The 22586-nt window shown below is 42.0% G+C and overlaps 1 protein-coding gene across 1 annotated transcript in view; it reads left to right on the top strand.

The window, feature by feature from the left end:
* The window catches only part of CYB5A (cytochrome b5 type A), a 34320-nt gene extending 11996 nt beyond the window's left edge, over positions 1 to 22324 (top strand). The window contains exons 2-5 of the mRNA NM_001159732.1: positions 14153 to 14281; positions 16159 to 16188; positions 20290 to 20324; positions 22081 to 22324. Coding sequence (NP_001153204.1) covers positions 14153 to 14281; positions 16159 to 16188; positions 20290 to 20324; positions 22081 to 22162 — 276 coding nt within the window. The 3' untranslated portion in view covers positions 22163 to 22324. The remainder of the gene's footprint in view (positions 1 to 14152; positions 14282 to 16158; positions 16189 to 20289; positions 20325 to 22080) is intronic.
* Positions 22325 to 22586: the final 262 nt, after the last annotated feature.

Below are 22586 nucleotides of genomic sequence, written 5' to 3'. Positions count from 1 at the left end.
TTATTTTTCCTAGTGAGACGAGTTTAGGAATGGAAGAATTAAAAGTATTGGTCAGAGCATCCTGACCAAATGTGGAATTACCTTTGATTCGTGGTACATTTTAGGCCAAACATTTACTATTTCAACTCTAGAAATAACCAAGAAGGATTTTGTTTCTCTTTTTTCGAGGAGAGAGTATCCTAACAGCATTCTGCAGGAACTCTACAGCCCACGGCTGCGTCACCTATCTGTCTTCATCCCAGTGACCTCGAAGAGTTATCTCGTGTAGAAAATACTTGTCCTTACGGTATCTTGTTTCTGTTAACTCTTGTCTTTTGCTTCTGTGGCTTAGTAGAATCAGGCTAGTTGATAAAATCCATAGAAATCACTTGAAGGTAAAGGGTGGGTGGAAAGAAGAGGGTCCCTTGAGATTTGGTGCTGGACTTGGCCTGCAGCAATTTAAAGGGCCAGGAGCTGTGCCATGTCTGTACAAGCTTCTTTGTGGCAATATCACATGGGGGTGGGGAGGAGCGGGAACTAAGTTCCTATTGCTTGAACGACTATCGTATGCCAGGCCTTCCACTAATTATACCATGTCCTCTTCTCTGCAGTGTAAGATGGGGGAGGTATTTAATGATGGGGAGATGGAAGCTCAGAGAGATCCAGCACCTGCCTGGGTCACCCACTAAGACGTGGCAGAGCTGGACCCTGAATTCATGTTCCTCCACCTCCAAGCCTGTGCTGTTTCCATAACACCGTGCTGCCTGGACGGAGAAGCTTTGCCAACTGGAGGACAAACTGTAGCTTCTAGAGTACTTCTAGAGGATAATGCAGTAACCCGAGGAGTGCAAGGAGGTAGACGTTAGAGCCCCTGAAGGGATCAGGGAGGCATCACAAAGGCGAAGGGGCTGGCAGTGGCCTTGGGCCAAATATGTGATTACTGAGGGGTCTAATTTCACATTTTGATAAATGACATGGGAGAGGGTCGTTTATAAAAGTAGGTGGGAGGTGCTATATACTTCGTTCTCCTTTCTAATTGCTCCCCCCAACCCAATAACAAAAACAAGTGAAAAAACTGCCCAACAATGCATTTTTATACGCCTGAAATCCGGTTATTTTCAGAACCTCCAGTTCCTCCGAGGAGCCATTGTGTTTCTGCCACTTGGCTTCGTCATGTCCGTTTCCTTTGCTTAGAATGTCCCCGCTTGCTCTCTGGGTGAACAGCTGCTGGGCCTCTCACAGTGGAGTTGGAGCCTTCCCTCCTTGGTGACCCCTTCTTGGCCCCCGGCTCTTGGAGAGTTGATCCCTTCAAATGTTGTGCCGTGGCTCCTGTATCTGGTGCTGACCATGTTTAGCTATTATTTGTCTACATGTCCGTTTGTTCATGAGACTGTAAGTCCCTGGGTGTGGGGGCCATGGTTCACCCACCCTGGTAACAGCCCAGCTTGGCATGGCACTTGGTGTATGTCTGAGTGAGCAGATGGGTCTCAGAAGCCAGCTGGCTGAATGCACAGACAGGCCTGGTTCAAGTTTCATCTGTGATCTTCAGAGTGAAAGGGAGAAGTAATTCAGGTGATGCCCGTGAGCCCCTGGTCCCTGAGCTTTGAGGATTCCATGAGGGTGCACATACTGCCCCTTGGCAGTGCAGATGTGGGTGCCAGCTCCTTCACGGAGTGGATGATGGAGGCGGAGCAGAACGAAGTCTGCTGAACCCTGCCAGTCTCCAGGCTATCACCCTCTGCCTTCTCGGAAAAACAGTGTGTAGAAATGTTAGAAAACATTTGGTCAGACTGTCTTTTTTTTTTTTTCCCCTAAGTCTTATATAAATTGTTCACTCTCCAAACTCATTTGAATTGTTTTCATTTTGGGTTAACCATTGAAGATACTCCCCCCTTTTTTTTGGTGAGAAAGATCGGCCCAGGGCTAACATCTGTGTCAGTTTTCCTCTATTTTGTATATGAGATGCCACCACAGCATGGCTTGCTGAGTGGTGTGAGGGTCTGTGCCTGGGATCTGAACCCATGAATCCTGGGCTGCTGAAGTGGAGGGCATGAACTTAACCACTCTGCCACTGGGCCAGCCCCAAAGATACCCTCTTTAAATAAATTTTTTTTTTTTTTTTTTTGCCTAGTCATTGTTTACAGACAATCTGTTTACTCCACCTTTTTTTTTTGGCAGTGTTAAGTGTTTGGATTGAAAGATACTATTTAAGACTCCAGACCTGGTGGACTTTGGGTCCACATAACATTACATTTAAGTGCAAAGGCATTTTTTTGATGTTTGTTTTGGCCTGGTTAAGCAAGCCCTTGGAGGGAATGACTTTGACCTGACATGTATTATGATGCTGTAGTCTAGTTCTTCATACCTTTCTGGGTTTGTTATAGGGACAACCTTGTAGCCAGCTAGAGCCCTGAGATAGAAGAGTGTGTGTGTGTGTCCTCTGAATCTTTCTTAGTTGGAAAGGCCCAGGAAGGCAGGGCAAATGACAAAATTTCTCGAAGTCTAGATGAAGTGAGAGAGATTTGCCCCCAAATTCCCAAAAGGAAAATTTACGAAGAAACCTTATTTCTAAGGCGTCTTATCTAAAGTCACTTTGTTCAGAAACATAAAAATGGTCATTTAATTTACATGTTTAAAAAAAAAGTGGGGAGGCTGAACTATAAGTCAGACACCAGGGTGCTGGTCCTGCTCCTCCATGAACTGTCAGTGTCACCTTGGGCTTAATTTCTCTGGGTCCCAGTTTCTTTATCTGTGAATTTAAGGATTTGGGGCTCTGAAGGTTCTTTTAACCTCTGAACTTCTACGATTTTAACCTTCAGCCTACCCTTTTGAGCCGAGATCTCCACTTCAGTTTTATGCTTTTGATGTTGGGCTCATAGATGAGGATGAGGCCAGTAGCACTTTCAGGAAGCCTCTAGAGAGTGGTTGATGAGGAAGGCTGGAGCCTGTGACGGGTAGAGGGGAGGCGAGGGGCTGGAGAGGCCCAGCCTTTCATCCCATCACTCTGCTTGTCGGGAGCTCACAGTGCTCCTTCCTGTCTTCCACTGCACACTGGCTCTCAAGGCCTGATGTAATTTGGTCCATTCTAACCATCTAGCCTGTGTTCGTCAGGGTTCTCCAGGAGAGAGAACCAACAGGAGGTACACACACACAGACACACATACATATGTACATCCATCCATATATACATATATATATATGGATGGATGGATGTATAGGAAGAGATTTATCATGAGGAAGACCCAGAAGTCCCAACATCTGCCATCTGTGAGCTGGAGACCAGGCGGGCTGGTGATGCAGTTCAGCCCACGTCTGCAGGCCTCAGAACCAGGGGAGCCAAGGGTGTAGACCCCAGGCTTGGAGCAGGAGGAGATGAGATGCCCCAGCCCAATCAGTGAGGCAAGAAAAAGGGGCAAATTCCTCCTGCCTCTGACTTTTGTTCTGTTCAAGCCCTCGATGGATTGGATGATGCCCACCCACATTAGAGAAGGCAGTCTCCTTTACTGAGTCCACCGATTCCAATGCTCATCTCATCTGGAAACACCCTCCCAGACACATCCAGAAATAATATTTATTCTGGGCATTCCTGGGCACAGTCAAGTTGATGCATAAAATGAGCCACCACGCAGCGTTATGTATTTTGCTTCATTCAAACTTATCTCTTCACTGACCGCAAGCATGCCATGCACATTTCAGCCAGTAAGCCTAAACATCTACTCTCTGTCCAAATTCTGACTCTCCTGAAGAAGCCTCAATTATTTTTTAAAGTCTCCCTCCCATCCTTCTAGACTTCTACTTTGTTCAGTCAACAATTAAGATGGACCCTTGGTATTTCTCTAATTGTTTAATGTCTGTGAAGACCATTGTCCTAATTTGATTTTAAGTCTCTTGACCCTGGGAACTATGTTTGTTTGCATCTTTTATGTGCTTCTGGACTTTAGTGTTGTACCTGGCACGTGGTACTTCTTGACAAAATGATTGATGTCGTAATTAGAATTAAGCGTAGAAGAGCCCCAAATAACTGTGCTTAAACAAGATAGAAGTTTATTCATCTGTCATAAAGAAATGAGTTTCCAGTCCAGGGCTAGTGTGCCAGCTGTGTTCCCTTAAGCCCTCTGAGGCCGTGCTTCCAGCTCACTTCTCAGCCATCCCGAGTGTCCGGCCCCTACCTTCATGTTCGAAGGCAGCATTCCCTTTCCAGACAGGAGGATGAAGGAGGGGATGAGGAGAAAGGGCAATGAGGGTGCACCACTCTAAGGGAAGATTTCTGGAAGGTACTCCTGACGCTTCTGCCTACATTGTATTAGCCAGAATTTAATCATGTGGCATACCCAGCTGCAAGGGAGGCTGGGAAAATCTCTAAGTAGCTGTTTTCCAGCTGAAAGTTTAAGTGTTCAGGGGAAGGAAGAAACACACACTGGAGCAATGATCCGTCTTCGCCCTGGCTGATTTGGTTGTTCAGCTGAGGGCATCTCCTGTGCTTTGTAGATGTTGAAGCTCTTTGTTGAGAAATTCAGGAGGCATTTATTTGAATGCAGAAATTCACCGTTGTAGGTTTTTGAGTAGGTACATGGAATGGTCAAAATGATATTTGAGGATGACTATTCTAAGCAGTCATGTAAGATGGATAAGAATGGGTGAGGGGCTGGAGAGAGGAAGACCAGCTCGGTGCCTGGAGCCGTGAACTCTGTGAGAAGCCCTCCTGGGTTTTATTTATAAGAATGGAAGTCTTTCCTGTTACATGAACACGACCTTCTAACCTTTGACTTTGAAATTTTATAAGTTGTTTTTCCAAAGCCACTAAAATGTGAGAATTCTAGAAGTTAAGGTCAAAGGCTAAGCAAAAATATTATCCTATATCAAGCCTAAGGCTATCTCATTTATGAAATTATTTGTATTAAAGGGGAACATAACTAGCAAAGATAATTCCAAAAATATAATCTATACCCATCTTTATTTTCTGGGTAGAGAATCTAAGGCATTGTAAAACAGCCATAGAAACAAACAGTAAGAACAAAGAATGGACCTGGAGAGCTTTTTCCCTCGGTAATCAGTTTCTGAATTAATAGTAATTGCACATTGCCTATTTGAATCTAGACTGACTTTGATTTTATTCACATTTTCTTTCTCCTTAAGATAATTGCATACATATTAAGAATTTATTTATTGAATCATCTGTATCAGGAGTGGCATCTCAGTTTGTCTTTTTCATCTTGCCGGTTTTTATAGGTCCATTTTTAGTATCTGCTGTTAAATATGAAATAGAATTTTCTTGCAATTTAAAAAATCCTAGATACTGTGGAATCTCTAATAATGCATTTATTCCTTTATTTAGCATTTCTCTTTGGCCTCATTCTAAAAAGGATTTGAGATGTCCCTCTCACTGTGTTGATTTTGTAAGCCTTGGCCTCTTAACATACAAAAGTAAGCAAAGGTCGCGCCTTCATTGATTATACTTATTCCGTACCTGACCCTTGATACATATGAACTGTTCTGCTCTGGTAAAGCATCTTCTGCTGGTTTAGTCTGATGTTTGTTTGTTTTCTCTGTATGGGACGTTGGACTCTTATTTTCATTTGGGAAACATTACCTGCTGTGTGTGGTATCTCTCACTACTCGTTTTTACTGAAGTAGAGACTGTCCGGGGGATAGAGGTTAAGGTGTGAGAAGGCAGCCTCCTAGGGACTGGCATTTGCCACTTGAACAGTCCTGGGGTGACGTCAGCAGGGCGTGGGAGGATTGCCCATCAAGTTTGGGTCCTGTTCTTTTTTATAAGGACCGAGGGTGTAAACCATTGAGCGCTGTGGCATTAAACAGGCCATGTGTCTTTTCTGGGAGGTTCTTGGAACTTTGGTTATGAATGAAGCTTATCATATGGTCTCCGAGGGGAGGCTGTGAGTGCGGGTTAACCCTGATAACCCTGGTATCTCTCCTGAAGGAAGCAATCCCAAGAGGACCAGAACTCCATCTGCACTGAGTGTTTTCAGATTAAAGCAGATTCTTACCCAGAGGGCATGATTGCAAAGACGTAGGGTAGGTGGGGTTGTGGTGAGGCCAGCTCTGTAAGTGAAGAGTGGCAGCTGGTCTTTGGTTTTAAGTGTGTGGATTTTTCCCAGCAGGTAACTCAACAGTGTTTACCTGAAAATACCAGCACGGCGCTATTCATTAAAGATGAAATGAGAATCTGAGCTTGTTTCTGTTTGTTACCATTGTCCAAAGGACTGTAAATATTGCTTATTTCTTTATGGCTATTTGGTGCCCAGTGCAGAAAAATTTGTCAAGTTTGTAGTATTTTCTTCTTTTTTGAGCTCTTAACGTTTTTTTAGAAAACAGGGGGTATATCTTTCAGACCACTGAGTACCATACAGGCTCAGTGAGGGCCGTTAATTGGAGTGACCCTTTAGTGGGGAAGGGGTGGCCTCACCCTTCCTGTCAATTGTTCAGGGTATTGAGGGTTCCTTTGTTGTCGTCCTCCAACCAAATGACCTATCCTTTCCTTGAACCTACTGATACTCAATTTAATACTTTTCGTTTTCTGCCTTAGTATTTGTATTCCTCTCATTCGTGTGTGTATTTGGCAGACCCTTGACTTTGATAAATCCTCAAATACACAAGTGCAATTATAACTATTTCTTGCATTAAAGTGTAACTGAAAAGCCCATGAGGCCGCTTCAGACCTGAAGTGATTGTAAAACAAGGACTAAATCCATAAAACTGTTAATTTATGTTAAATTGATATAAATAAAAAACCGAAATAAGCTATGTCATGCCAGCCTTTATTGCTCTGTCGTCATACAGGCAAGAACTTCTTAGCCCTAGCCTTCAATGCCCTCAGGTTGGCAAACTGGTGAACTAAGTCACACTGGATCCTAAAACCTGCCACACAGCCGCAGAGAAGAATCTTTCGTCCTTGGCCATCTTTGCCTTCTGAGTTGGCCTCTTCTTCTTAGATGAGTCAGGTGAGAAAAACGTTTTCTTTCAGAGCAGTTTGGTTTGTGCTGAACTCTTGTTCTACCAATGACCTCACTCAGAGCCTCCTCACCTTGACAGGAAGGGCACCACCAAAGGGGTTGCCTGATGCCCCTGCCACTTTTAGCATCATACCACATAAGGGAGCACCCTTCTCAACGTGCTGAGCTCACCTTGACTTACACACACACAGTATGTGTGTGTGTGTGTGTTTGTGTACATGCACACATAATAAATGCACATTTCTTTCACTGCAAATGAAACGCCTTTTCACTTTTCGCCTAGGTTGTCTCTCTCTCTTGAGAAAGGTTTGCATTGTTTGTGGCTACGCTCAAGAGCTAAGTGACTCACCTGCTCCTGCCTCGCAGGGAAAGTGATGCAAGTTCATGCTTCAGTAGTACTATGCATTGCGACATGTTTAGGACCTGTTGGGTAGTTCATGAATAGTCAAAACCATGGGGCTGTATGAGTGAAGGCCAAAGGTCTCTTCTGTGTTATTTCTGTAAGCTCAAATTAATTGCACACTTCTTCAGGATCAAATCACATTGATTTTTCATGTACTTTTGTGTGTCCCACACAATGCCTTGCACATAGTAGGCACTCAGTAAATCTTTTGGTTAAATAAATTAGACAGCAATTAAATACGAAATTATATGATCCCTGAATGGTTAAAACTATTCCAGTTCAGGAAAAGGAGGGCAGTATGAACTGGAATAATTAGAATGAGAAAATTGTCCTTAACCACTTAACTGGTTATATATAATAGTTTCAAACCAACGTGTAATGATCTGTGCTTTTCTCATTTATTTATCCAACCGTTACTTACAGATACTTCTTTGTATCTGCCATGTGCTAGCAATGGTGATGAGCAAGACAGACAAAAGTCTCTGTCCTCCTGAATGTTACAAACAAGTTATATAAATATAACTTCAGGTAGTAATAAGTGCTGTGAAGGAAAATCAAACAGGAAGGGGCGGGAGACCTGTGTGGGCATATGGGGCGGGCGCTTTTAGATGGGAAATCAGGGAAGAGCTCTGAAAAGCTGGCATTCTTCAGAGTTTAAACGAGGTGATGGACGAAACCATGTAAAGGTCTGGGAAGAGCATTCTGAGCAGAAGGCAGATGTGAACGTTCGGAGAAGGGGCGAGTCTGGCGAGTTTGAGGGCTGCCAGAGACTGTGCACAGAGCCGAGGGAGAGAGGACTCCTCTTCGGCGCTTTGGATCATTGCAGGTGTGGGGGACCGTCATCTTCCTTCTGTCACTGAAGCAGACCTGTTTTGCTGTTCTGCTTTGCCGTCACCTCCTTTCACTTCCGCTACAGCCAGCACCCTGGACTGAGCTGGCACCGGCCCTTTCCTAGATCACCGTCGTCATCAAGGAAAACTCTTCGGAGCGTGATGCCGTAAGGGGAGTTGATTGTGAGAATGAATGGGAGGAAGCAGGAGACCGGTTAGGAGATGGTTGGAGTTGTCCAAGAGATGTTGGTGGCTTGGTCCAAGGTGGTGGCGGTGCAAGTGGGGAGAGGTGGTTAGATTCTGAGTATCTTTGAAGGTAGCAGCTGGATTTGCTGATGGATTGGAGTAAGAAGGAAAGAGGAATGAAGTTTGACTTCTGGTTTTTGACTTCTAGCAACTGGGTGCATGGTGGCAACATTTACTGAAAGTGGGAAGATTGGGAAGGAGTGCATTATGGGGGCAAGTCAAACCTTAAGTTTTGGCTATGTTATGTCGGGATGTGCGTTAGACCTTGAGTGAACGTGTTAAGTAGGCTGTTGCCTCAAGGGGGAGTCTGGAGGGATCGTTATTTGACTGTGTTCATTAGGGAACAGGTGGCACATATTCTAGGTCAGAGACTAGATAATAGGTAAGATCACCAGGAGAGCTAGCACAGAGATGGGAGGTGCTCCCCTGTTCAGACTTCAAGAAGATCAGGAGATTGAATAGTAGGAGCCAGTCAGGTTGAAGGGAAAATAGCAGAGGCTTTTGTCCTGCAAGCCACGTGAAGACAGCACTTCAAAGAGGAGAGATCCACTGTGCCAAAGCTGCTGCCAGGGTTTGTGCCATAGCACTGGACAGCCAGCTGTGATTTCAGGACCTGGTAGCCAGCGCTACTGTTTATGTCCCAGGAATTTACCGTGTCTTCCTGAAAGTGTCCTTAGGATTGGGTAGCGGTTGTGGCAGTTAATGTCTTTTGAATTATGGACTGTGCCCGTGTTTCATCTTTTCAAATGTATTTCTTATTATTTACCTGAAATTATAGATGCAAAAAGTGAAAGCTATTTCCAATTATTTTATTGGTGTTCTCTGGTTTGTACCTGGGGGTTCTCATATGCTGTCAGAGCAGCATATATTTGGGTAACTTATAAAGTGGAGATTTTGCAGAAGCAGACAGAGGGAATTATTGGCTCACTGACTCCTCTGAGATCTCAGTCCCTGCAATTGGCACCATCATCCATTCTACTGCACAAACCAAAACCAGAGTCATCCTGATGCGTGTTGTCTCTCATTCACCATCTTCACTCTGACAAGTCCTGTGTACATTCTGTCTCATCTCCATGCCTGCCACCATCCCACCCTAGGCTGCTGTCGTCCTTTGCCCTGATTTCTGTACTGGCTTTAGACTGTGTTCTTCTCAGATCCTCTCCTGCCTTTGTATCTGTTGTCCACTCTGAAGACCAGGATATATTTTTAAAACTAAATCTGATTTTGTCACCTTCCCTCCTTAGATCCTTTCAATGGCTTCTCATTTGTTCCCAGGATGATGATACTAGGGCCTGCGAGCCCGTGTGGCCTGCCCTGCCCTCTCCAGCTTGCCCTTTCTCCTTCCTACTGTGGCAGCCTCTTTCTGCTCCTGAACTTGCCACGCTCCTTCCTCTACTGGACGTTCCTTCACTCAGTCTCTGCCCCTCCTTTACTCTGACTCCGTCTCTGCGTCTCAGATCTGAGAAGCCGTTCCTGAGTCCTCAGGATTATACGCGTTCTTCGTGGCGCTGTGCTGTTTTATTTCAGAGCATCGATTCTCACTTGCAGACGTAGAGTCGTGGATTATTCGTGTTGGATCCCTGTTAGATTGTGAATTCCCCAGGGCAGGAGCTGTGACCTTCTGTGCTCACTGTTTTGTCTGGCACACCTTGGTGTCTGGCACATGAGGAAGCTGGGTATGTGTGCGTTGAGTGAATTAACTTTCTCACATAATAATACAAATGGAAAATGAAATCTTCCTCTGGAAAAATGGGAGGCTTTATGTTAGAAGGATGGCTCTGGTGCAAATGGCTTGTTTTCCCATCGTTGCTCCAGTTCTGTCCTTCCTGGGTCCTCCTTAATGTCACCCCTGACTTCCCCTCCCATCTTTCTCTCTTTGGGTTCTGCAGCCGCTGTTGGCCACCACAGGGTGGGATGGGTGGCGGTCCTAGGGAATGGTGCTTGGCGAGGACAGATTTCTGATACAGACTTCACCACAGTTTAGCTCAGACTCTTAAGGAAAATTTCACCCCATTTGTTACCTCCAATCTTGCCTGCAAGTGACAGCATTTTGGTCTTTTCCTTAAATCTTTCAGAAAATCCTCAGATAATTTCGCTCGCCTGTCACATTTCTGCTTTCCTTTTTCAAAGCCTTGCCTTTTCTTTGAGTCATCCCCAAATTCTATAATCTGCTCCAAAGGTAGCAGTAAGTTTTTTGAGAGTTTCTGGACAAAAATCGCTGACATACACCATCTCTGGGAATAACCAAGATGGCACCAACGTCTGGCATTCTCAGTTCTTTGTCATTTACGAGTGCTGACAAGTAAGGCAGATCACCTCCTTTAATATTCAAATGTGATGTGTGCTTACTAAAGCTGCAGCATGAATTTGCTAAGAGAGTGAGGAGAGAGCAACAAGATGAATTGCTTTTTAAACCATCGCAATTCAGACTTGATTTACTTGGCAAGGTGTCTGTCTGTCTCTCTCCCTCCCCTGATCATAAATATATTTCAAGGAAAATATTAGGTACTGTGATAAGGCAATCTCATATCTTTTACTGTCTTATCAAGATTTGCATTATTTTGTTCCAAAAATCAATTTTTAGTCTTTGTTTTTCTTAACTAATTGTTTAAAAAATCCTTAGGGCAGGACAAAGGTCTTTTAGCATCAATTTGTTTATTCTATACTACATTTTTTCTTAAATAGTGGTCAGTGAAATTAATATAACCCTGGATATTTCTTTCTCACTCTCTCTTTCCCTTTTTTACTTATAAAACTGCCTTACAAATGGTTTAGGCAAAGTTTAAATCATAAAAACAGACACACACACACACACACACATATCCTTTTTTTTTCCTGTGCTTCATCAGAAATTAAGTTGAGACGTAGCCCTTTTGTTTCAGGTTTAAGACTGCTGTTTACCCTATGAAGTAGAATGTTTACTTTCTCCATTTTGGCACTTTAAAGATCAGAATTCTTATTTCTAAAACTTATCTAATTTTATGACTCTTTGTAAAAGGCCAGTCCATGTATTTAACCTCATTTGAAATTTTCCTTTGAAGCTAGGCTATAACCGAAAAATAATAGTTTACTCACGGAGGTTTGTCTGTCTTCACGTGTCCTTACCAGGCACGAAAAGCTAAGGAACGCCTGAGGTGAGCTGCCCACACGGAGGGAACAGCAGTCTGAACTGACATGCGTCGTGGGTGCTAGGTTAGTCATTTTATATCTCCCACGTTGTTGCTTCTGACTCAGTCTGAGCCCAACAATAAGCAGGCTGTTCCAGAAGCAACACATCCTGTTTTTCATTGCCACAGACGGGGAGATGCATCAGGAAGCTGCAGGCTGGTTTCAGAGTGAGACAGGCAACTGCCTATGCCTCCTGTACCTCGAGTGTGGCTCCGGTGTTTGTTTAAAGTGGGCTTCTAAATGCCCCCAATAGAGGAAAATTTAATGAAGTTTGGAAATGTCTACACAATGTAACATTTTGTAGCCATTTATAAAGCCATATTGAGAAAAGATAATGACAGTAGAAAATATTTAATAAAAATGCTGGATAATAAGGGAAAAGGGGGGGTGGGGGGAGGGTACGGAGGGGGAAGTGGTGTACCCACAACATGACTAACAAAAATGTACAACTGAAATCTCACAAGGTTGTAATCTATCATAACATTAATAAAAAAAAAAAAAAAAAAAAATTCCAGAGGACAAGTTATTGAGATGCTAAAAAAAAAAAAAAAAAAAAAATAATTTTACAGCATAAACTGTTGGAGCTCATTACCAATGAAAGACTTAAAATGCACTTTGAAAATAATGCATCATTGCTTCATCATGTTAAAAATGAATATCCTTAGTATGTAGAAATTATTTTAAAATCTCTTCCATTTCTGTCAGTTTACCTCAGAGACACTCTACTATGAATGTTATTAAAACAAAACATAGGCACAACTTAGATATACATCATCTCCTATAACATTATTAACAATCCAACCTGGATTTGTCAACTAAAAGCTTTAATGCTGATAAACATGTGTACATTCAAAGTGTTCACATAGGCATTTAATATAGGGAATCACTATTTCCCTCATAACTTTGGTTAGCTATGATCACAGAAGAAAAAAATTTAAGTGTACAGCAATTTCTATATTAATCATCTATATGAACAGTGAGCGTGTTCAGTTTTTGTACCTTTTTTCCTAGATGATGTTGTTTTGATTTTTTTCAATAAAATGTAATTTTATGTCTGTGAATTAAAAAAAAAAAAAAATGCTGGATAATATTTATTGGTCATATTTTATGTGTCAGACACCTATATTAACACATTTAATCCTCAAAAGCGATAGGAGACAAGTACCATTATTTTCCCAAGTTCACATAGTAGTAGTGACCACTAGGCAGTACTGTCTCTGTACTGTGTGTTGTTATCTGCTTTTTGTCTAATGAAACAGTGTACTAAGGTAATGATCATGGTTTTCTTTCTAAAATTTTCACACATGTACATATATGTGTGTCCAGCTCTGTCTGGATGGCAAGATTATGAGTGATTTAGATGATTTTTATTTTCTTTTTGTGCTTTCCTATTTTTCAGTAATGTGGATGGATAACTTTTACAAATAGTAGAGAAAAAAAGTTGATTTCTTTAGCACTAGATTGGTTTAAACAAAAGAGGAGGAGAAACAGGTTTCAAAACAGAATCATTGTCCACCTTTCTAAAATGTTAGGTGCTTTTGTGTCTTCCCTTACTGGAGGAAATTAAGAGACCGCAGTCCGTCATGCAGGGGAGAATTAATCAGTTATTGGACTCTTCCAGGTGATTTGCTCAGGGTGCGGTGAATTTGATCTAAGGAAATACTAAAGCTCAATTTGAGAAGGTTTTTTTCCCTACAAAAGTATTTAGGGTGGTATGACCAAGCACTTACTTTCTTTTTACGTGACAGAGAACTCCTTCCCTTGCCTGAGATCCTCTGGACTTCTTCAGATATCCTGTGACTGGGCCCCACTTGTCAGTCTCCCCTCCTGCGTCGTGACCGTCCTTGTTTTACCAGTTAAAGCAGCTGGCACTCTAAAATGCTTCCGTTATGCAAAGGGCTCTTTCCACCCCTCCACCCGATAGAATGAACTCTTCCCTCTGCCTCTGTTGTTCCCTGTCGACGATGGATCCCTATGGCAGCTTCTTGAGCAAGTCGCTCCTGCACCTGCCTGCTTTTCTTTTCGTTCCTACGAGAAGGTAAGTTCTGCAAGAGGCAGGGGACTGGCTTGCCTGTCCAACAGGCTATACGCTGCCTGTACTTTGCTGGCACGCAGGGTGCTTTTCAGAGGTGAATTATCACCCAAGGTGTAATGGTGTCCATCCACACTGAGCCCGAAGAAGTCGGAGGTCAAGGTATAGGACTCAAGAAAAAGTAGACTGGGTAAAGATTAAGAAGAGCAATTTTGAGAGCTCTATGGAAAAGCAAAGAGGACATTCCCAAAGAATCAAAAATATGTACCTGATGCTTTTATTGCCATACGAATAACCTGGGGAAATGACCTCTTTCTGTTAGCAAAAGGTTCTGCTGCTCTTCCAAGAAGGAAATTGACTACGAAGGACTATGATCTCCTTATCCACATTATGGATGACTTATCCTCATGCATTGCCATCTGTGACTTCTGGAGTAGCCTATTTGGTTAAAAAAACTGGCCACTTCATTTTAATTCATTTGCCTGGGAAAAATATTTATTTTTTATGTCTATCTTTTGAACAGCATCCTGGTGGGGAAGAAGTCTTAAGAGAACAAGCTGGAGGTGATGCTACTGAGAACTTCGAGGATATCGGGCACTCTACAGATGCTAGAGAGTTGTCCAAAACGTTTATCATTGGAGAACTTCATCCAGTAAGTACCTTTTTGGGGGCCTTTACTTATTTCTCTTTAAAGTTGTTGGTTGACCGTATTCAAATCTGTAGACTTTCATGTTACAGAATTTAAAAAGGGGTAAAGCAAAGACAATTTCTCCTGATCTTAAAACAGCGTTTTCGTCATAAACAAATTGACCGGAAATTTCTTTGCATCTCTCTGGTTGCATTTTTCGCTGGCACTTGGAGTCAGAATCCTTGAATCCCAAGGCCGTGTGCTGAGGGCAGTGCGTGTCAGACCCTCAAGTGCCGGGAGCAGCAAATGGTGGAAGGTGGGGGATATCAACCGGGCATAGTTTTATTTTTTTTATTTTTTGACCAAAGTATTTTTCTTAAGAAGCTCCCTTTTTCTTTCATTAGTTTGAAGATATTTTAATTCTAAAATATAATTTAAAATTTTTTTAGAAATCAGCTATGTTAAATGAATGAACTCTGCCTTCTGTAAAACCCACACATTGTCCTCATTCCTCTCACTTCTCCAGACCTTTGAGAACATCACCCTTGGTGCCGATTCATGGACTGACTTAAAAAGAACACAGGCCTCATTTAGCTTTTATACAAATCTAGGGCCGTCATATGAATTTAGGCTCTTCTGTGGCGATTTGAAATGAGCATGTAAAACTTTGCAAGTCCGTCAACTGAAGTTATCAGGAATGTATTTGAAAACTTGGAAAGAAGTAACTGAGCTCTCCCAGCATCCCGAGCAGACAGGCGGATCCCACGCTGCACGTTAAGCTCCCCTCCTTCCCTCTAGAGAGCGCCTGGACTCCTCAGAGCGATGCCCTCCCTCCTGCTTTCCCAGCTTGGGGTGCATTCCCAGTAGCCAACCAGAAGCGGGTTGAGGTGCTACTGGAAGGGGGCTCTCTAGCCAGAAAAAAACATTGGCAAACAGCCTCAACCCAAGTGAGCACATGGAGAACAAAATATAGGAAAAGTCCTGTGTATATATGATTGATGCTTCTTGTACTGACCATGAATGAGGGGAAGCTTAAGCCAGATTTTTTGTGGGAGGCCTGAAGATAGGAAATCCATTGTAGGACAATTTCCTTTGAGTGGGGAGGTCTTTTTTTTTTCGTGGTAGGAGATGATACTTTCAGAGAGTAAGCTTCATTTATCTGGAAAGTTTATTTGCCGACATATTTCCTTCTTCATACTTCAAAAGTGAAGTGGTTTTATGGTCATCAGAGAGGCCTGCCCTTCAAATGTTTGATCCTTTCCTTATTCTTTCCATTTCAAAGCTCGTGGGGTAGAGCAAGTGGGCTTGCAGGCCAGCACTGCAGCATTTCTGCCTCACCTGCCTGCTGGGCTTACCTATGGTCAGCCTTTAGATGTGCTTTATTTTGGACCACTTTGGCCGGAGGTTTAAGTACATTATGACCCTGTAAGTGGGAGATTGTGGGAATTCACTGAGGTTATCACACAAATAAGATACACATCACACACGTATACATGCACATACACACACGCACATACATGCAGACACATCCCGCCAAGGGAATTTGAGAGGATGGAAGGGAAGAATCTAATTAGGTCTCAGCTGCTTCCTGAATTAAAGATCACAATCCAAGTCTAATCGATGTAAATATACATCAGCATATAAAATATGACTACCATGGCGCTGTTCTCAGCTTTGGAACTCTAGATTGAAAATCTCTGTCAACACTTAATCTGCTACTAATTTTTGCAGTCAAGTCACATGGATCAAACTTTGCTTTTAACAACCTAGATAGATGAACCCAAAATGCTAATTACTAAGTAGTAAGGTTTTTAAAAATCTCAGTAAAAGCAAGCACTTTGAAAATGGTACTTTTTGTAGATGTCTTTCATTCCATAATGTGCCTTATTTTTTTATTATAGGATGACAGATCAAAGATCGCCAAGCCTGTGGTAAGTGTGACCAACTCAAATGCCCCAGTTGCTATAGTTGTCTTCACTGTATATCACTTCTGTCAAACTGGAAGGCAAAGGCCAGCATGACCTTTCTAGGTTAGATGAATTTGTAACCTATTGGCTCAGCCAAGTTTATTTGTATAGAGTAGTCATTACGTTCTGTTAGGATAGCTTGTGTGTTATTTTCGTAAGGCTCTCAATACTTAAAACAATTTTTCATCATAGATACCTTCTGAAGAGCTACTTTTTATAAGGAGCATTGTGCTTCTGATCTGAAAGATTTGACACAAGTCGTATTTTCAGAGAACTTAAAATATGATTGAACTGAGGTCTTATTGCTTAAACCTTTGAGGACACTGCCTATGTCTTCTTCATCTCCATGTCTCTGAGACATAGTAGGTATTCCAAAAATATTTGTTGGATGAATTTAATGTTAATTAAATAATGACATTTTGATGCATTTTCCTTAGGAAAGGAAAATAATTTTAGCAACGCTTGGTTTTACCCTCTGGTTCCCTAGCCCTTCTCTCTGAGCTGATCATGTCACTTATATTTGAAGATAAATCTTAGCAAGAATTGGTGACAGCAGCCAAAGTTCCTGAGAAATACAAATAGGCAGAATAGTTGCTGGCCTGTAATTAAAAGACTGTGGAGGAAAGTTTTCTTAAAACAAACAACAGAAAGAGCGTAATTTTTCCATTTTGGTTGATGCGCTCGGTTTTATTAGAGAAAGTACAGGAACAGGCTTGACAGAGCGTGCGTTAAGAACTGGGGAACTCAGTTTACTGCTGTTGCTGGCAGGACATTGTCTTAAATCTACAACAAAATCAAAGCAGTTAACTCAACAGAGTATAAAGGCCGTGTTTACCTTAACACCCTAGACAGTACGGTAAAAGTCGTGTGTAAGGCTGCTTCGTGCAGAGCAATTTCTTTTATATTCTCTCCTGTTTAAAAAAGGCTTAAGCTCAACGTTGGTGATCTGAATCCTTCAGGAAGATGAAAAATGGACTTCAGAATTCTAATTGCCTCTGTAACGATTGCTTAGAATCCTTGCTGTTAGTTCATATGACTTGAGCACTTTCTTTGAGGCCACTTTTTGGCCCCCTGAAATTCTGTGATGTGTGACGTTTTTGCTTTTTCTCCAAAGTCTGTCAGGGAAAAAGTATATTTTTTCCTGTTAGGTGTTCGGTATGTTTATAAGGTTGGTGCAGGTCACTCAGCTGTGGTAAAGCAAGGACAGGATGAGGCTCATGGCATGGACTCAGATCTAACGTAGGTCCAACCGCGTCCCGAACCACCATGCCCACAAGCAGAAAGCACGAGTTAGGGCTGAGGCCTCTTACCATAACTGCTTTATTTTTGAAAGACAGACTCTTTCCTCCATTATTTGCTTGTAGGACATATGTGACTCTGCTTACCTTAGAGCAGAACTGGGGGAATGCGGGACAAGAACTTGGTGTTTTACCTCAAGGCCGTAAGCAAATACCATGAAAGAAAACACATGACCACTCTTCCAGATTTATCTTTCTTCTGCTTTTAGTTTACCAGAAGAAGAGTGTTCTTAGATGTTTCTTTTCTTGTGTGTGTCTGTGTAACCATCGATCTCTCTCCAGGCTGATAAAACTATGCAGTGGTCTGGATTTTTGACACGTTGCCTACTTACAATATGTAGTTGAATTGTGAAATAAGATGCAGCAAAGATGATTAGCTTGAATCTGCCCAAAGGAAAACATGATGTGAGGTTGCCAAATTTTAAGGTATTTGTAAACATGGAAGTGATGCATTTGTAATTAAACAAATCCATGTCTGCCAGATCTGCTTACATGGAGGATATCAGTAGCAGCAGCACCTTTTCTTGGTCGTAGTTTTCAAAGCATTGCTGTGTAAATGACTTTATTTGATTCTCACGATATTTCCGTGGGATCTGTGGACGTTCCAGGGAAGGTGAAGACGGTGAAGCTCAGAACTTATTCCAAGCTTTGCCCTTGTTCAGGGTCACACACTGCAGAACCACAGCCACCACCCATTTCAGGCTTGGCAGTTGCAGTCTCTTAAACTTATATAGGCTCTGACTTCGCATGAAAGGCTTCATTCTGTCAGTAGTATTTTTAGGAGGGCTTTCCAATTAAGGAATGGACTAAGTTAGATGAGCTTACAAATGCCATGACTTTGATTTGCAAAAGCTTGATGGCGTTACATGCTTTTGTATAGAGTTCGCCCTGTACTGTTTTAATTATTAACCTTTTCCTTCTTGAAACTGAACCCCTCAAGGTCACGGAGTGAACAGGTGGCCGAGCCCATAATAAAAACCATAGTCTCTGCTCCCTGTTTGTTGTTAACATATTTGTTAGTTAGATATTGGAAACCCAACTCAGGTGCCTCAGGGCGTTGGGCAGGAAAGACAGTTTCCTTATTCATCGGAGTGCTAAGTGGTAATTCAAACTCGCTTTAACTCTCAAGCATGCCGAGGTTAAGAGCCTAACAGATAATAAGCAATCAATAATGTGTATGATCTTCTGAAGTTCAGCTCTTTAGAATATCATTGTTGTTGCTGGTGGCCGTGATGCAGTGGCAGTGTTTAGTGTTAGCACTCATGGCAGTGATGAAGGTGGAGGAAGGACAGGCCAGCCGAGTTTCCATAAAGGGCTGTCAGCATGTTTGGTAAAATGCATGTGCTCGATGTAACAAAATAACAGATCCATGTTTGCCTCCTGTTTACCGTTTCAGCCTTAACTGGCTAGTGTGGCAATAATGTTTGGCCCTAGTGAGATGTTGTGTTTCACTTTCGGAACTGATTATGTCTTTCTTCTAATAGCTAAATAATATTTTTGCATTGTCCAATTATTTCTAGTAATCCGTGTTAATTTTATTCATATGTGCAAAATTTGAAAAATCTTGCAGTAGTTATGAATGCTTTTCGTAGTTGCTAAGATTTAACATTGCTTAAAAAGATAATAAATGTGCGGTTTTCTTTTTAAATGACTTATTTTTTTCCCCCTACCGTGTCAGGAATCTTAAAGGCCGTGTTTCCAGGTTGGTGGGTCCCCTAACTGCTTTGCTTGCTCCTCCCTGAAAGGTCCCTGCCCTTTTATGGGAGTTTTGTAACACACCTTGCTGAGTGTCGCTTTGCCTCACTGCAAACCACTGACGGCTTTGCTGGCGATCAGCCTTGGGGAGCTGCAGAGACAAGACTCTGATGAAGCTTCCTGACTGATTCGTGGCTGCCTTCCTCTGAGGCACTAATACTTTGCTGCGTGGAATGTCAAAAGAATGCTTCTTAACATGTCTTCAAGCCCGAAAAGTTTATATTTCGCTAGGCCTTAGTTATTCAGCTCTTTGGGGAAGTATGCATTTTTCCAGAGCTGTCCTTAGTTCACTTTTGTGATACTGACAAGCAGAGCTTCTCTCGGAAAGTTCTGGAAGGTAAGACAAGCCATAACTGTGAAAGACCCCGCACACAGAGTGTCCTCATTTGGAGGTTTCTTGGCTGCTGACAGTGTGAGGTCCATCCCTGAGGCCTCTAGAGTCTTTCTAGAACTGTCCTGTCAGAGGTAAAGAAGGCCAGGAAAGGTGGTTCAGAGTGTTATAATTTAAATGACAGTTCTTGATTTTTTTTTTCGTTGATATGTCTTTTAATATAATTTGAAGACACTTCATATAAGATTTGAATGAAATAACTGGTGTTTTTACTGAATGTTTCATTCATGCTTTTGAAGAATTAAACTGCTCTTCCTAAAGATAACGATGGGGTTGTGTGTATAGGTAAATGATATGTTTTCAGTTTCTACATTAAAGTATTTGGGTGTCTGTTGTGTGCAGGATATTTTATGTAGCCTAGTAATTTTTGATATTTTTTCAAATTATCTACATTATGTTCACAAGGAATTTAAATATAGATAATTCTTTAAATTTTTTCATCCAGAAAAATGGTGAAATTAGGCATTTTAGTGAAAAGAAATTTGATGTGATTTTCCCTTTCAACATTTTTTGAAGAATGCATTGAATAAAATATTGTGTTCTTATTTTAAAACAGGTTTTCAGTCAATTGGCTAGATGTTCAGATGTTCCCTTTAAGTTACTTTTTCTCTTGTGTTTCAGGAAACTCTTATTACTACTGTCGATTCCAACTCCAGGTATGTGGTAGTTTTCTTTCCAAGTATCATTGCATTGGAAGGCTCCTAGAGTCAGAGTTGGACGGGGGGCCTCACCCCGCATCTGAGGTGCCTCTCTGACGCTTGAGCTTCCACCGTGCCCCTCTCTGTGGACAGCCCAGTGGTCTTCTCGGCTCGGCGCCTCAGACCGCTTGGGGCATTCCTTCCTAAACTGTCAGACAGCTCAGGCTGTGGACGCTCTAAGCGTGACCCCAGATCTCACCCTCCAGCTACGTCCGCCCTAAGGAACATACCGAACAAGTTGAAGCTTCTTTTTTCCGCAAGGCAGTTCTATGGCCTGCGCAATCTTTTAATCCCCAGGGAAACATTCCATTTCCTTCCTCATTTGATAATTGATCAGTTTCTTAATTGTAGTGGTTATATCTTCCTAGGCACGGCTCAGCTCTCCTCTGTCCCTTTTATATGTTGGCCCCCAAATTGAACCCAGTAATCTAAGAGTGGTGTGAATCACTTGCTCTAAGGACCAGATTTCTTCATTATAATCCAAGATCATATTAACATTTTTGGCAGCTCTACCGTATTGACTTGTGTCATTGCCATCATATGTTTATCTTTTTGGACCCAAGTTCAAAATCACACATTTATGCCTATTTTATTTCACCCTGTCAAATTGAACTGCCCCAGTCTGTTGGTGTTCTGGTACATTCCCTGCCTGCAGGCAGTTCTTCACCTTACTTTTCCCTGACATGTCAATCTCCTTCTAAATGGAAACTGAGAACCCCACCAAGATGAAAATTACACTTGTAATCCTTTTGCGATTTAAATCTTTATTTGAACTTGATCTTTGAATGGGTTGATATGTACAGAGTATTAAAGGATAGGAAGTTTATGATAGAAAATAAATGTATTCATAGGCATTATCTGGCTTTATTCTGAGTCTAAAACCTATACATTATTTCTGTTTTCTATGAAATTACAGGTTCAGATCTAAATGGAGGATCCTCCTAGCTCTGTCCCTGATTTAATCCATAATCTGTCATTTATACTTCATCAAAAATTCTATGCATCAGGACTGAACAGTGTGTAAGTTAGGGATTTTCGTGAATTTACACTGATGGACCGCAGATTGAGTAGTTTGGGTGTGTTGCTTCATAACATGTTAAATCCACGCACGTGTGAAGACTAGACTTTCAAAACAGAATCCCAGAATTCAGAGCTGTGGTGCTGATAGCACCCTTAGTTATCATGTGGTTCAAAACCCTTAACCTTACAGCTCAGGGGACATGATTTGCCCTTGGCTATACAGCTTGCTGATGGCTCTCCCAAAATGAGAACCTTGGTCTTCTGCTTCTTAAGTTACTGCCATTTTAAATTCTTAGTTAATATATGTAACTAGAGTAAACCCTGTCAGGCATATTCACTTTCGTGAACTTGACGTAACCCAGCGTTGATGCCCTTTAGAAAAGTCACTCATCCTAGTAGCGTCTGTTGGGGGAGTGATTCATAGCTGTTTGTATAAGTTATAGGGATAGATTTAATTGGAACTGGAGGCTCATTAGTCTTCTCATAAGGCCAGGAGGATAGAGAATGGCCGGTACACCAGGGCACGTGCTGCACTTGCATCGCTTTTGGCAACTCAAGAGTTGTCTTTTCATCCAAATAGGTTAGAAGGGTAGTAAAAACATGCCATACTGGTTTTCATGGTAATCAGAAGGAGCAAACATTTTGAGTCCCCTGCATCGAACACCATACAAGCATCATTGCTGTTTCTTTCCAGCTGGTGGACCAATTGGGTGATCCCAGCCATCTCAGCAGTGGTCGTAGCCCTCATGTATCGCATCTACACGGCGGAAGACTAAATACGTTCTCAGAAGCCAATGAAAGAAAAGACTGCTTTGGACCAGGGAGAAAGAAGCCAGTGTTAACTGCTTTGACTGACAGAAACCTTCACCCGAAAAATAATTTTAATACACCTGTTTGCCTTTCCTCCTACATTTAGAAATAAAACAAACCAAAAAGAACTGTCGTATTCCTTCTACTCCTGAGCTTTTAGAATGTGCCTTTTTATTCGTCAACTTAATTTTGATGTTCTATCACTACATAGTTTACTTAATGTGAGCATGATCTTTTAAAGATATGTCTGGCTTTTAGCATTTACCACCACGTTTGCCTGTCTCTTTGGTATATAATTGTTTTTAACATTTAGAATCTTTCATTTTTAGCAGAGTCATGTAATGTGCTAGTTATTCAGACCCGAGTCGTCTGTGCCTGGAGGACGGGAGC

Source organism: Equus caballus, chromosome 8 (assembly GCF_041296265.1).
Source record: "Equus caballus isolate H_3958 breed thoroughbred chromosome 8, TB-T2T, whole genome shotgun sequence".
NCBI classification, from domain to species: Eukaryota; Metazoa; Chordata; class Mammalia; order Perissodactyla; family Equidae; genus Equus; species Equus caballus.
Note: the sequence above shows the minus strand (reverse complement) of the source record. Positions and strands in the feature narration are given on the sequence as shown.